The sequence below is a fragment of the Vipera berus genome (genome assembly GCF_964194415.1).
Source record: "Vipera berus genome assembly, chromosome: 2".
NCBI lineage: Eukaryota > Metazoa > Chordata > Lepidosauria > Squamata > Viperidae > Vipera > Vipera berus.
Window position 1 is genome coordinate 152,513,963 of NC_138203.1, and position 16,528 is coordinate 152,530,490.

The 16,528-nt window shown below is 40.7% G+C and overlaps 1 protein-coding gene across 1 annotated transcript in view; it reads right to left on the bottom strand.

The window, feature by feature from the left end:
- Positions 1 to 13,436, bottom strand: part of ANKRD52 (ankyrin repeat domain 52) — a 73,714-nt gene extending 60,278 nt beyond the window's left edge. The window contains exon 1 of the mRNA XM_081319920.1: positions 11,505 to 13,436. Within this exon, the coding sequence (XP_081176046.1) occupies positions 11,505 to 11,531 (27 nt within the window). The 5' untranslated portion in view covers positions 11,532 to 13,436. The remainder of the gene's footprint in view (positions 1 to 11,504) is intronic.
- Positions 13,437 to 16,528: the final 3,092 nt, after the last annotated feature.

The following is a 16,528-nucleotide window of genomic DNA, read 5'->3' on the forward strand; positions in this document are numbered from 1 at the left end:
ACCCTGTTGACTATTTTGAATGAAACGCTTGATTGTTCGATGATCACGCTTCAGCAGCTTTGCAATTTTAAGAGTGCTGCATCCCTCTGCAAGATATCTCACTATTTTTGACTTTTCTGAGCCTGTCAAGTCCTTCTTTTGACCCATTTTGCCAAAGGAAAGGAAGTTGCCTAATAATTATGCACACCTGATACAGGGTGTTGATGTCATTAGACCACACCCCTTCTCATTACAGAGATGCACATCACCTAATATGCTTAATTGGTAGTAGGCTTTCGAGCCTATACAGCTTGGAGTAAGACAACATGCATAAAGAGGATGATGTGGTCAAAATACTCATTTGCCTAATAATTCTGCACTCCCTGTATCTTGCTTAGCAATATAAATTTTGGGTTCAATTGTGGCTGACAGTCCAGAAATAATTGTATCTCCCTAGGCCAGGGGCAGGCAACCTCGGCTCTTTTATGACTCATGGACTTCAACTCCCAGAATTCCTGAGTCAGCATAGCTGACTCAGGAATTCTGGGAGTTGAAGTCCATGAGTCATAAAAGAGCCGAGGTTGCCTACCCCTGCCCTAGGCTAATAAGAACATTACTTGGCCTCTTATCCTACCAGTTTATAAATCAGAAAGTCAAAAGGATCAGTAAAACTGTCAGTAAAATCTTTTAGTTAACATGGAGAATTTCATTCTTACTTCTTGTTATCCATTCCATGTGGCCTGAACCTGCAAATCAGCTGATTTCTTAAGTATACTGTAATTTAAGGTATCGTATTTTTATGGATGGTAACTTTTCATGAAATACTCTGGATAGTGGGCGTGTTGTAAGTACAGGTAGCACTCAACGTCCGACCACTATTTGAGCCCAAAAATTCTGTTGCTAAGCAAGACATTTGTTAAAGAGAGTTTTGCCCCCACTTTACGACCTTTCTTGCCGCAGTTGTTGCCACCAACCATATTGTGAAGTACGCAGATGATACAACAGTAGTGGGCCTTATTCATAATGACAATGTGGAAGCTTACCACGAGGAGATTGAGGGGTTGGTGAACTGATGTAAGGAAAACAGCCTAGTTTTAAATACCAGAAAAACCAAAGAGATCATTGTCGATTTCAGAAAAGGCAGGCACAGCCACACTTCTCTGGGCATAAATGATTCACCTGTGGAGATGGTTACCAGCATCAAATTCCTGGGTGTGCAGCTAACAAGTAGGCTGGCTTGGTTGCTCAACAGTGAGAAACTGGTGAAGCGGGCACAGCAGCGCCTGCACTTTTTGCGTCGCATGAGAAAAGCACATCTTCCTTCCCCTGTCCTGACCACTTTCTACAGGGGGACGATTGAGAGCATCCTGTCATACAGCATCACAGTCTGGTTTGGAAGCATCACTGCTTCAGGCAGGAAGGCGGTGCAGAGAGTGGTGAGGATGGCCGAAAAGATCATTGGCAGTTCCCTCCCTCCCATCCAGGACGTAGCACAGAAGCGTTGTTTGAGCAGGGCCTGTAAGATTATCTGGGACACTACTCATCCTCTTCACGACCTATTTTCCTTGTTACCTTCTGGGAGGAGGCTTCGTGGTATCCGTAGCAGAAAATCCAGATTCAGCCATAGTTTCATTCCATACAGCATTAACCTTGTGAACTCTCAGGCTTCCTCCTTCCGTTATATACTCAAGATGGACAATATTTAATATTTATTTGTTATGTATGTGTAGGGGTGTGGGTCTATACATAGGTTGTAATAGTATGTTTTAGGTGTGTGTCATGTGTTTTACTTTGAGAGTGGGCAACTAAATTTCATTTTTGATGTGTGCTGTTGTACCCACAGTAAAAAAAATGACAATAAAGGTTAACTTATATCTTACATCCATTAAATGAATCACTGTAGCTGTTAAGTTAGTAATGCGGTTAAGTGAATCTGGTTTCCCCATTGATTTCACTTGTCAGAAGTTCAGAAAAAGTGATCACATGACCCCACTGCAACCGTCATAGATATGAACCAGTTGTCAAGCATCCAAATTTTGATCCTGTGTGAAAAACAGTCATAGGTCACTTTTTTAAGCGCCATTGTAACTTTGCACTGTCACTAAACAAACTGTTGTAAATCAAGGATGACTCTATTTTAAATTATTACACAAAGTTATATCATGATTTCTAAATCACCATAGTGAAGTTTACACAACACGCTAAGTAAAAATGAAACAACTATTATGCGTAACATAATATGCAAACTTTCCCTCAAGCTCTTTTTAATACCGCTGACGCAAAACACAGTGACAATTCATTGGCTTCAACTTCTATCCTCTTGCACCTGCTTACTTCACTGTTACAACCTCCTTCCAGAAATATAAATCATTATGTTGGCTAAGAACACAAGGTCTTCCATCCTATACAACAGCCCACACACAACATCTATGCAGAGTATAGGCTACCTAACTTAGATTCAGTAGAATAATTAGAGGTTTATGTCCACAACTATATCTTCCATGGGATTGTTGGCTCTCTCCATGATGGAAGGCATAACGCACTATGCAGCAGCCTGATTACAAACTTCATTTTCTTCCTGGGTACAAACTAACGATGCCCAACGTTTTTTTCCAATAATTGCACTTGGTTATGCAATTGCAAACAAGTGGAAGAGATCTGGATAAACCTCAGTTTAACTTTGTGATGGAAGAAGTATTAAACAAATATAGAATAATAATACATAATTATTAAATCATATGAACTCATTGCATTACAATGTAGTTAACTTGATTATTCTTCATGTACATAATCATTCTTCAGACATTTTAAAAACTAAAATTCAGCAACAAACTTTTATAGGTAGTGAAAGTCTCATCCAAAATTTTGGGGACATCATTCTGAGGCCTCATTCTGCATTACTGATCATGGGGAAATGTTGGACAGACAAAATGAATGGCTACATTCACACATGAAAACTGAACGATCGCATATAATGGTATGCCACAAGGCGTATATCTGCATATCAAAGAAACACATGATTTATAGTTATTACATTAACTTAATTTAATTACATTTACTTCCCACCGTAAGCTGGCAACTCACAACAGCTAACACTATATATGAAAAACATGAAAACCACCACAGTAAGTTTAAAACAAATATAAGACAAAATACATAACACCAAACCAAATAAAAAACTATGAATGAGAACAATAAAAATAAAAGGATACACTGACTACAATGCTCTTCAAAATACCCCAGTCTTTAACATCCTCCTGAACAGAATTAAGGAGGCCCAGTCTCTTGGGAGGCTATTCCAAAGCAGCATATCTACCTTCAACCTCCCCTTGCTTCTTAGAAATATGGAACTGTGGCAATTTTCTTCCTAGATGATCTAGCAGGTTGGGACAATTCAAAGGGGAGCAGGCCTATTTAGATGGCAAGCTAGAAGAAGCTTTAAAGGTCAAAAGCAACATGCTCCCTTTGCTTTATGTAAAAAAAAATGTATAATTTGTGACAGCATAGTCAATTTGCACTGGGAAACAGCAAATATTTTTATCCACCATAACAACTTGAACACTTTCCCACCAAACTCTTCTGCCTTCACTTATACTTCACTTTTCCTCCAACCAAATGAGGTGCACTGTACTATCCAAGTCCAAATAATCCAGGAGTGTGAGAAATATTATCTTAGACCTGTATCCAAGCTTAAACCTTGATTCAAAAGGTTCCAGATAATCCACTTTTTCAAGGATGTTGTATAACTGATCTGGCACCATTATCTCAACTACCTTCCCCCAAAATTGAAGTAAGAGACTGATCAGATCCAGGGGTGACCTGTTTAGAAGGGGGAACACTAGAGCTTCTTTCAAAACCATTAGCAGCTCCCCCCCCATAAAAAGACAATGAGAATCTCCCAGATCCCAATCCCCATTACAGATAGTCCTCGACTTACAACCACAATTGAGTCCAACATTTTAGTTGCTAAAGAAGAGTTATGTTTTGCCCCATTTCACCACCTTTCTTGCCACAGTTAAGTGAATCACTGCAGTTAAGTTAGTAACACAGTTAAGTGACTCTACCTTCCTCACTGCTTGTCAGAAGGTCGCAAAAGGTGACCCCAAGACACTGCATCCGTCTTAAATACATGCCAGTTGCCAAGGATTCAAATTTTCATCATGTAACCATGGGGATGCTGTAGCAGTTGTGTGAAAGATGGTCACAGGTCACTTTTTCCATTGCCACTGTAACTTTGAACAGTCACCTAAATGAATGGTTTTAAGTTGAGGACTACTTGTACTGCAAAAGTCAGGACAGGCAAAGAGTCAAGTTACAAGTTGCAAAGGACAACCTAGACGCACCGGACCCACTTCCTCAGGATTCACAGGAGAAGAGCAGTTCCACATAATATGGCAACGTTATCTACAGTAATTACCTAATCTAGCTATTCTCAACCTGTGGTCTGCGGACCTGTAAGGGGCCACAATGTTGTCACGGGGGTCCACGAAGGCGTGAAGAAAAATTATGATTTAAATCTTGAGTTAAGTCTTGGTGGTCCGTGGCCGTGGTCACAAAAGGTATTTAAAGGGGGTCCATGGTGAAGAAAAGGTTGAGAACCACTTATCTAATCAGCACTCTGTCCATGAGGATTCAACATCCTGGTGAAACTAAATGACTTTATCAGCAAAGTGCTGATCGATTTGGTCACAGCAGCCAGGCAGGAGATTCCAATGCTAACTCTTCTCCATTAGTCACCCTAAGCAAATCTGCTGGATGACAATCAGCCGATGCATGAGAAAGGAGAAGTGAAGATAGTTTGTGGAGGCCTGAATGCATGCACATATCTAGGCTTGATTGGGCTTGCTTTTTATACTTCCCTACCAGTGCTCCAGGTCTCATTTCCAATGTTTCACTTCCAAGAAGGCCTCAATAAAACCTAGCAGCCAAGTATGTTCACAAGAACATCTAGGTTTCAGATACCAGTTGCTTGAAAATAAAGTGCTTGGGGAATTTTAAAAAATTGACTGTCTGGAACCTCCCCAAAAGTAGCATATCCAAAACATAGCTGCAGCAATTTATAAGGATTTACACACCTCAATTTCTGTATGAAATCCAAATCTATTTGATGCTAATTAGGCTTCAGACAAATGCCCAAGGAAAAAGGCCTCTATAGCCCTCTATTAAAGATTTATCATTTATGCTTTCTCAAAAATAAAGGCAGTAAGCTTTTTTGTTCTATTTATTCTTTCTCAGAACAATGACAATTAAGGTGTTATTATGTTCTCTAGTAGAAAACTGCAGAAAGGTAGCTGAATAGTTACATCTTTTTACTCTACAGCAATATAAATTTTGTGGCTGAGATATGACCAACCTATACCTCATGCATTAATTGTGGGGTATTTAAACATCTTAATACCAAGTTGAATTCCATGAATATATAATATCTAAAACACTGGCTCTATTCTAGCTGCTTCTTCTAAATACTCTTGACAACCTTCATATGCCAGTATTTTCAGAAGTGGCCTAAAACTAGCCTAAAAATATCCTTCAATTGTCTTCAAGCATGCTGACCTAAAAATGCAATACCCTGTTTAGCACCTTTTAATACTGTCTGCATCTCAGACAGAATCCTGCACTTTTATATTTCATTAATGACTATTTATGTCTATCCAGCTTAACCTGTTGCAGACAAAATACAAGTGTAACACTGTACATGTTTGGTGATGGTAAATGCCAGATCTGGATATAACAACATGATGCTTATCCAGAATTTGATGGAAGATGAGCAGGTGGATCAGATATACAGTAAAATACTGAGATTTGATAGGGCAAGGATGCTAATGCCACTTCTGTTCTTCTGGCTTTGCAGTCCTTCATCAATCTCGGGAGGTGCTGATCCATAAATATGTTTTACTGATCCGTGGCATTTTGCCAATAGTCACCCAGATTTACCAAACATTTGACTCTGCATGGATAGGGTCTGAAGTAGAAAATAAAGCAACATATGGCTGTGTTAACTGCCACTTCTTTTTACTTGTGGAGTCCAACAAACTAGATAAGATATTCGATCTTATTTATGGGCTAGAGCCATCCCCCTCTTGGTTTATGCAGAAGATAGGAAGGGGCATGATCATATATATCTGGAAGGTAGTGAGCACTAGGGGATACTTGCTACAGCTTTGAAAGAGATGGTGATAGGCCCCTTCCTCAAAAACCTCCCTTAGGCAAAAATTGCCCTGTTTCCAATCTTCTTTTGGGAGGGAAAATTGTTGAGGCTGTGATGGGCATCAACTTCAGAACAACCCACAAACTGATTATATGGACTCTTTTCAGAGCTAAGATTTGGACCTGGGCATGGGATGGAAATTGCACTGATTGACTACCTATTCAAGGACCTAGATGCAAGGAATGGATTTCTTCTGGTCCTTTTAGTCTTCTCAGCTGCCCCTTGATATGAGCAGTCACGGTAACCTTGTGGCTCATCTGTGGGATTGGGGGCACCAGTATGACACATTAATACATGCACTGAATGGTTCAAGTCAGTAGTTGTACAGGGAGAGACTCCAAACCAGTGGTTTATCAGAGACAGAAGGCTACAGGGCTTGGTTCTTCCTGCCTGCATTTTAACATCTACATGAAGCCACTGGGAGAATTCATCTGTCATTTCAGAGTGTGGTATCATCAATATGCTCCTAACATTCAACTCCTCAGCATTGTTTCAGTATGCACCAGTGACACCATCAGTATTTTGTACAAAAGCCTGGAGATGGAAAGAAACAGACTGAGATTGAATCTAAGCAAAATAAGCTATTGTTTATGCAACCATGTTCTTTATCAGCTTGATGTTTTATCACAAAAAAAATATGGAAAGAGAGGCAGGAGTACTAACCCAGTGGGCATTCGCGCCTAGCTTTGGTTAATGAACCAACTGTAGCCCTATATGGAATAAGAGGGCCCTATATCAGTGATACATGCTTCCAATTATGATCTGCTTAGACTACTGCAAGATGCTATATTGTATGAAGAGGCCTCTAAAAATCATCCAAAGTGCAGCTGGTACAAAATGGAACAGCCTGTGGGTTAATTAGCACTAGATACCCTGAGTACATTACACCTATGTCACAAACAATACATTGGTTGCCAACAGATTTCTGGGTGCAATTTAAAGAGCTACTTTTAACTTATAAAATCCTGTAGGGTTTGGCACTCAGCTACAATTGCCCCGTGTGTGTGTGTGTGTGTGTGTGTGTGTGTGTGTGTGTGTGAGAGAGAGAGAGAGAGAGAGAGAGAGAGAGAGATGAGTTTTAAATTTTGTAACTGTTATATTATGGTGCATGTGTATATACGGATTATCTCTATACACTACTAAGAATTGCATTGCTGTGGTGGTTTAGAAATCTACAACAAAAAATACTTCATTGTGTACAAGTCCTACACCAAAGAGAAATATAATCAAAGAACACAAACAAGACAACTCCCTTATCTTCCTGGCATCACTCTAAACTGCACAAATCCTCCACAAAAAAGAATATATAATACCCTCCTGGTCCGCCTACACACTCAGTACAGTCTAGTACAAGGCAGATCTAATCCCATCTGTCCATCTCATCTTCCAGAGGAAAACCTTCAGCCTCTGTATCTCTTTTCAGAAAAGTCTTTCAATCCAGCTAACCTCAGGTTTACTTCCCTCCAAGTCCTTGGACACAACAGCAAAAAGAGGGAGGATAAAGGGGGAAAGATGAGTCATCCCTATGGAATGCAGTGGATTCAGTATCATTCTTTTTTTAAAAAAAAATCATTATGCCCTATAATCTTGGTCCAGGCAACTCCTGGAGCAACCTGTATGATGTACCGCCCACTGCCCTTAAGGTCACAAAAATCTAAATTAAGTGCATATGTTTTATCAGATATGCTGAACCTGGAAAATTTCACATTAACTCTCCATTTATATAAATCAGGTTAATGGAATAAAATATTTAAAATTCTAGACTAATGTTTTAAATCAGACAGCCAGAAAGGGCATGGGAGTAGGATGGAGAATCCAACAATATTATAATTTAGAAACCTAGGATTTTTCCAGGACTGAGAATTAAAAATTAACTCGCAAAATTGGCATATGGCTAAATTAGAATTATTGTTAACACATTTTCCAATTATACTGTGGAGATTATTAATCAATGTAGTCTGTATTTTAAAAAGCCACTTTCTGACTTCTAGCTCAAAGAAATGGATAAGGCAATGTTTCTGTTTATGCATACAAGCCCGTTATGAATACTATACTGTATGCAAGTATTCCTCACAGCCAGTCATTTAGTGACCAAAGTTACAACAGTACTGGGAAAAGTCACATGATCATTTTTCATATTTACGACTGCTGCAGCAACCCCATGGTCACGTGATCAAAATTCCGGTGCTTGGCAACTGGCATGTATTTATGACAATTGCACTGTCTGGGGAAGGTCACGTGATCACTATTTGTAATCTTCCTAGTCAGTTTCTGACAAGCAAATTTCAACGGAGGAAGCCAAGTTCACTTAACTGCATGATTCATTTAACAACTGAAGTGATTTGCTTAACAACTGTGGCAAAAAGATCACAAAATGAGGCACAGCTCACTTAACAACTGCCTTGTTAAAAAGTTGTTAGCAACAAAAATTTTAGTTTCCATTGTGGTTAAGGACAACCTGTAGCTTACTGATGTAAGTGAAATGCCTACTCCCTAAATGTAGGGTAGATAACCTGCTGCCTTTCAGATATTTCAGGGAAGGAAAGGCAGGACATAAAATAATATCAATACTCATACAAGGTAGATCTAAACTGAGACATTGCTTCCATCTGCTGGGGACCATGGGATCCAAGAATTAGAATCAGAAAGATCAAAGGGACCATTTATACCACTGAATCCAACCTCAACAGACCATCATGCAGCCTCTATTTAAACATTCACCAAACAGAGCTCAACATTACCCGAACATTTTTTTTACTGTTGTTTCATTATATTCAACTTGAGTCTGTTATAGCTTTATTATAATTACTTTGTATCCTGTACTTTGGGATGACAACACAGAGCAAGACCCTTTGGTGCAACAATCCAATTCATTTCCTTCAAATTCTCCTTGTCAGAATTTAAGTTTCATGCTTCATTACCATGTTGTTTACTCTTCTCTGATCCTTCTTAGTGCAATTCCCAGAAACACAGCATTGGGTCTGACAAGTGCAGAACACATTAAATTATTTTCTGTGTTTTGGAAATTATACTTCTACTGATGCAGATGAAAATTTTGTCTATTTGTATCACACTGCTGACTCATATTTGTCATATATTATTGTATATTCAACTGCAACTCTAAAACAAGTATCTTCCAGTATATTTTTTGAACATCAAACTTCTTTTAGCTAGATGAAGAGGTCTATATATGTCCCTGTTAAAATTCCATTTCAATATTTTCCACTATAATGTAGGAAAACAAGTCAGAGCTGCTTCTGAAGAACCTTATACCCATTGGTTAACCAGGACAAGAAACCCTCCCATCACAATCCTAATAAAAACATGGTTATAGGAAGTATATCGTAATACTCAGTACACTGTAATAAAACCACATTGTAGCAAAAATGTCCATCCAAGAAAGAGAAAAAGAAAAAGATCCTGAAACTGGGAGGGCTAGTATTAAAATGTTTATATTATGCTCAAAGTAGCAGAACACTGGAGAAGACGAACATGACTTGTTTAACTACAGCTTAGTGGATAAATGGCTGCCTTCACATAACATGTTAAGCTAAAATCAAATCATATTATAGTATGATATGTGACTGTGGTTGGTTATGTCTTCTGCATTAAGAAAGAGAAATAGTATTTGATGTGACTATGCAATCATAATACTTGGAAGTTTCATTTAAACCCTGTAAAATGAGCACTGATCACTGTACTACATACAATCAAGACTAAAGATAAAAACTAGACAAGTTATAACTTTCAAAGGAACACACACAAAAAAGTCGAGTTCCATCTAGGTACCAGGAAAGGCAATTGTTAACATTCAGGTACTGCCACAGCCCAAAGTGCTGTAGATATGTGGACATTGCAAAAGAAACAATGTGAATAAACTGCCAGGAAAAATGCAAATGAAAAGAAATGCAGACTATGAGAGAAACAAAATGGCAATAAACTATACCAGAAATGTACAAGAAAATCACAAACATGGCAGCGGCCTAATGAAAAAAAAGAGGTAAGTTTTATCTTCCAAAGTGTTCAAAAACAGAAAGGGCCGCCAAAACATACTTCTCTAACTGGTTGAATGTATCATAATACAGCTTCACCAAACGTATGACTAAATACTTACCCAGAAACAAATTATTTGACCTCATCCACTGATTTAAAAAATGTATTTCGACAAGTAAAAAGCTTGAATCTCGTACTGGTATCTTGCCTGATGTGAACAAAGTACTAAGAGTACCAAAAAAAGAAATGTAGCAGTCTAAGGAAGAAGCAGAAAGGGATGCAGTGATGGAGAATAAGGATAAGAAGCAAATTTGTTGGATATGCCAGATATACGCACATACATGCACGCGTGCCTGCACAAACACACAGAGGGTTATTGCTGTGGGGAAAAACCCGGAGGAGCTAGTCCTCTATATGCCACCTCGAGCTGCCGAAGGAAAGGCAGGATAAAAAAAAAAGAATGATCTGAGAAGGATTCTGCATCTTTAAGAACTCATGCAGAACACTTTAAGCTCCACTAGGCCCAAATCCTCTTTTCCCCTACAGCGTGATGCTGGGAGAAATTACAGGGCTAGCAAAAAAATCTCCCTTTTGGGGGCCGCCGGTAAGACGAGGACCTGCCTAGGTTGGGAAGAAGTACTTGCACTCCAGAAACAGGAGAGAGTGGACGGAGCCAGGAGGCAAACGGGGACGGAGAGGAGTTCGCAGGCAGAAATGAGGGCCCAAAACAGAGGCAGGCGGTGGGAAAGGGCTGCCTAGGGCAGGGGTCTTCAAACTTGGCCCTTTTATGACTTGTGGACTTCAACTCCCAGAATTCCTCAGCCAGCTTTGCAAGCCGGGGGATGCACGGCCTAGCTTTGCTGGCTGAGGAATTCTGGGAGTTGAAGTCCACAAGTCATAAAAGGGCCAAGTTTGAAGACCCCTGGCCTAGGGGAACGGGAAAGCAGGCGCAGCCGAGGCGCGCCGGCGAAAGGGCGGCAAGAAGTCTTTTCTTCTTAGGCGGGAAAAAGCAGGGCTCAACCCGGGCACCGCCGCCGGCCTTCTTCGCAGGTTCGTAGCACCTGGCCGGGACCAGGCCAGCCCGCCGCCTCTCGCTTGCCCAGCGCCGGCTCCATCCCGAGGCCACCGCTGCGCGTCGCAGGGAGAAGCCAGGCTGCTCCGGCTGAAACCAAGCGGGCGGCTCTGCGCTAGGCCGTGCATCCCCCGGCTGGCGTAGCGGGCGCGGCGGGCCAGCGAGCGAGGCAGAAAGGAGGGAGGGACGAGGCCAGAGCTAGGCGCGGGGGAAAAGGGTCAGACGAGGCGCCTTCTCCTCCGCCCGCCATACCTGGTCCGTGATGCTGAGAATCCCCATCTCCGGGCGGGGCCGCCCCCCCTCTCAGCAGCGCCGCCGCCTTCTCCTCCGCGCTCCCGGCATCGATGGCGCTTCGGCTGCCGCGGCGCCCTCCGGCTGCTGTGGGGCGGCGGGCGGGGAGGAACTCAGCCCGCCCACCGGAGGGAGGAAAGCAGGCCGGCCGTGCCGACGTAGCGACCCCTGCCGGGGAAGCCCGCCCAGCCGCTCCTCCCAGCCTCCCGGGACCAGGCCGGGGAGCCCCTGAAGCCGGCTCTCCCCTGCAGCTGCGGTGCTATCTCGATCCGCTCCCCGGTCACTTTTTCGTCCGCCGGGCCTTGCGTGGTTAGCCGGCGGCACCTGGGGCGTGAAACCCAAGAGACCGAGTTGAGCCAACCCTGGTTCCGGGAAGCCTGGCCACGCACGTGTGTCGTGCAAACATCTGCGGGTCTGTACCCAGGGCAAATAAGGAACGCCGCGTCGGAAACTGGCGCTGCACCAGCTAACATTGGGTTGATCTTGGCCTCAAAAAGTTAAGCGGGCGTTGGATGTGGATAGTACTTGGATGGGAGACCAGGGTAGAGGGGAAAGTTTAAAAGTTTTAAAAACAATCCGAAGCCAAGCCTGTAGCAGAAATCCCCATACCAGAATATTGCCAGACAACTACAACCTGTCTATGAAGTTCCTGGACTTTACCTTGTGAGAAGTTTTACATCTAAATATATTTTATTCTTTTTTACTGTTTCCATCTTCCCTTAAAACATTAACAGAATCCACAATGGTCTGAGAATCAGCCTCTGCACTAGGTAAATTGTCAGTCAGCTGAAACTAAATTAACCAAAAGATAGCAATCCTTTACCCAAACTTCCTCAAACTCCCAAATAAGTTACTCAGACTTAAGCCACACATCTCAAAGGATAAGGCCTGCAACACAAATAGTTAATTAAATTAGGTCGCCCAGTGGAACTGCACTTCACAAGAATATGCATACACATACACCCCTCAAGTTTCACCCTAGTATCAGGACATAGACACTTCCACACGCAGGACAAGCTCCCCTATTTAAGTCTTGCTTTACCCCATTTCTCTCTCAATTTAACAGTTCCTCTTCAAGCATAGTGTACAAACACAAATTTGTAGTCATGAGTTGTACAAATATGAATCACTAGTTAAAGTGGTTTTAGTTTCCAATGAGAAAAATGAGAATGCGGTATCTCCATACACTATTGATTTAGGCTAAAGTGGAGTGTGGATGGATGGATGAGTGTTTAAAATATTAGCTCCAAATTTTAACATTTACGGGATCACTTCATCTGAGGCTTACTCTCTTTAGAGTGCTTGAGGTTATTTATAAAATGCATTTGAGTGAAAAAAATATATATTTTCCATGTATCATTTAAGCAAGTAATTTCATTGCTTATCCCTGTCCACAATATTGACTCCTTCATAAAATGGTGTTGTGTGCGCTGCTTTTTTAGATCACTACTAGATATTTTAGGATATTTGTAGCTCACTTTTCTCTGAACTGGAGAATGGCTTTTAAAATCATCTGTGTTCTGGCAAGATTGCTACCTAGTCTGTGAGAAACTACCCTCTTTACATTAAAACACAAAACTCATTAGATGTCTTCCTAAGAAGCTATACAAAATTATCTTTAATCTGTTGTGTAGTTGGACACATTAGGATTTGGAAACTGTAGAAAGGACAATTTATGTTAAAGAGTATACTTTTCCTCTAGTCCCTGTCCATTCATCTGCCTGGAATGTGTTGCACAAATGAAAATTTGAAAATGCCAGTTGTATATTAATCCTTTGCATTTTACTGGAATTCTGTTCACTAGGGCCTACATTCAAGTGAAAAGTTTTACTGAATATCTTCTGTGTTTCCATATAGGATTTTGTAGTTAATTGAACATGATACAGATGGAAGGTCTCTACTGACTCAAATGCTACCCATAAAAACAGCTTCATAATTATTCAAGAAATTAAGAACTTTGCTTTGTAATTTCTGTTTAACTCTGTATAAGCATATAATTATAAGCAAGTCAGCCAATGGGAGACAAATGTTTATGACTGTTGCCCAAATATAAAATTATAGACTTCCCTTGTGTTTCTCAAGGATAGACCTTTGCTTACCATGTTTTAAGAGTCTTTGATCTTCTATCCATTTATCACTGTATTCCATACTTGCTGAGATTCAAGTTAAAAAGTACTGAGTTTTGGATTGAATCTTTATTAATCTTTAATAAGATTAGAATTGTTTCATATTATATAATTAAAATCAATACAGAATGATCATGTTTCATTTTATTTTGATTTATTTAAATTTTGGAGAAAAATTGGTGTGCCTTTCAATACCGTCCAAATCGCTTGCCATCCAAATTGCTTATCGTCCAAATCGCTCTACAGAGGATGCTATTTCTTCTGTTCTCCATTTGAGCTTGGTGCATTTAGAGGAAAGAAATACTCGTGCAAATGCTGTTTGTCAACTTCAGTTCAGCATTTAATAAATCATTCCCCAGTATTTAGTAGACAAACTGGACCTTTTAGGCTTTAATACTCCTTTGTGCAACCGGATTCTTGATTTTCTTATTGATAGGCCCCAATATGTGTGAGTTGGGACTAATATTTCTTATACCATTTTCTTGAGCACAAGTTCTTCTCAGGGTGGTGTCCTAAGTCTGTTGTGGTACAGCTCACCGTTGACCCATGACTGTTGGGCAAGATTTGCCACCAAACATATTGTGAAGTATGAGGATGATACAACAGTTGTGGTTCTTATTTACCCTCTTACAATGAGGGTGCTTACTGCAAGGACGAAGAGAGTTTGGTGAACTGGTGTAATAAAAACAGCCTCATCTTAACCATGTTGTTGTTAGTTGCGAAGTCGTGTCCAACCCATCGCGACCCAATGGACAACGTTCCTCCAGGCCTTCCTGTCCTCTACCATCTTTTGGAGTCCATTTAGGCTCACCCCTAGTGCTTCAGTGACTCCATCCAGCCACCTCATTCTCTGTCGTCCCCATCTTCTCTTGCCCTCAACCTTTCCCAGCATTAGGCTCTTCTCCAGTGAGTCCTTCCTTCTCATTAGGTGGCCAAAGTATTTGAGTTTCAACTTCAGGATCTGGCCTTCTAAAGAGCAGTCAGGGTTGATCTCTAGGACTGACCGGTTTGATCGCCTTGCAGTCCAAGGAACTCGCAGGAGTCTTCTCCAGCACCATAGTTCAAAGGCCTCAATTCTTTGGCGCTCAGCCTTTCTTATGGTCCAACTTTCACAGCCATACATTGCAACTAGGAAAACCACAGCCTTGACTATATGCACTTTTGTTGGCAGGGTGATGTCTCTGTTTTTTAGTGTGCTGTCTAGATTTGCCATGGCTTTCCTCCCCAGGAGGAAGCATCTTTTAATTTCTTGGCTGCAGTCCCCATCGGCGGTGATCTTGGAGCCCAGGAAAATAAAATCTGTCACTACCTCCATTTCTTCCCCATCTATTTGCCAGGAATTGAGAGGGCCAGATGCCATGATCTTGGTTTTCTTAATGTTAAGTTTTAAGCCAACTTTTGCACTCTCCTTCTTCACCCGCAACAAGAGGCTTTTTAGTTCCTCTTCACTTTCTGCCATTAGAGTCGTATCATCTGCATATCTTAGGTTGTTGATATTTCTCCCGGCAATCTTAATTCCAACTTTTGATTCATCTAGCCCTGCCTTAAACATAGGAAAAACTAAAGCGATCATTGTCGATTTTAGAAAAGCCAGGCACAGCCACAAACCTTTGGAGGTGGCTAGCAGGATAAGTTTCTGGGTATACAGCTAATGAGTAGGCTAGCTTGGTCGCTCCACAGTGAGACACTGTTGAAGCAGGCACAGCAGTGTCTGCATTTTCTGCATCACAGAGAAAAGTACTTATTTCTTCCCCTGTCTTTACCACTTTCTATAGAGGGACGATCAAGAGCATCCTGTCATATTGCGTTACTGTCGGATTTGGAAGCATTACTGCTTCGGACAGGAAGGCAGTGTAGGATGGCAGAAAAGATTATTGGTAGTTCACTTCTTTCTATCCAGGACATAACATATAAGCAAAGCTTAAGCAGGGTCCACAGTATTGTCTGGGACACTACGCAACACTACTCTTCATGACCTGTTTTCTTTGTTACCTTCTGGGAGGAGGCTTCGTGGTATCCAAAGCAGAACATCTAGACATAGCATCAACTTTGTGAACTTTCAAATTTCTTTTTTCTGCTATGTATTCAAAATGGACAGTGATTAATACATACATACATACATACATACACACATGTGTTATATGCGTGTATATGTATATGCATCTATATGCATATGTATGTATGTCTGCATATAGCATGTATATATGTGTATTATGTATGTGTATGGATAGATATATACTTTCTTTTGAGAACAGGCAACAGAATTTCATTTTTAATGTGTGCCAGTGTGCTCACAGTAAAAAAATGACAAAGATTATCTTACCTTATTGGTTATTCATATTTAACAATGTTTTAGAAAGGGTAGGGAATATATTATTCCTCTGAAGTGCTACAATGCAGGTAAGACTTGATCTTTGTTTTATATATTATCTTAAAGCTTTATAATTTGTGGTTGCATGTAACTATTTGATGACTAACATCTAAACTTCAAGTCTTATATTGAAGGGAGAGCAATTACTGTTCTAAAAGTACAAGGGATGTTAGTACAACAAATGATAAAAATGGCCAGTAGTGCCTTTTACAAGGTTAGATTAGTTTTCATAATTCCCATTTAGCATAGACAGCACTATTTTGAATAAGGATTATGGGAGCTGAAGCTGCTTTTTCAAGGTTGTGAAATGTTGTGCAGAGTGCAGTAGAGGGCACTGTCCATTCTTTATTTACTTCCAAGCGTCATGGATCAAAATTGTCCCATATAATACTAGCTTTATAGTTATCTTTCTTAAAACCACTCCTATCATTTTGCCTTTCATGCTTCTTTAATAAGCAGACATGTCTAAGTAATGATGCTCTATATTC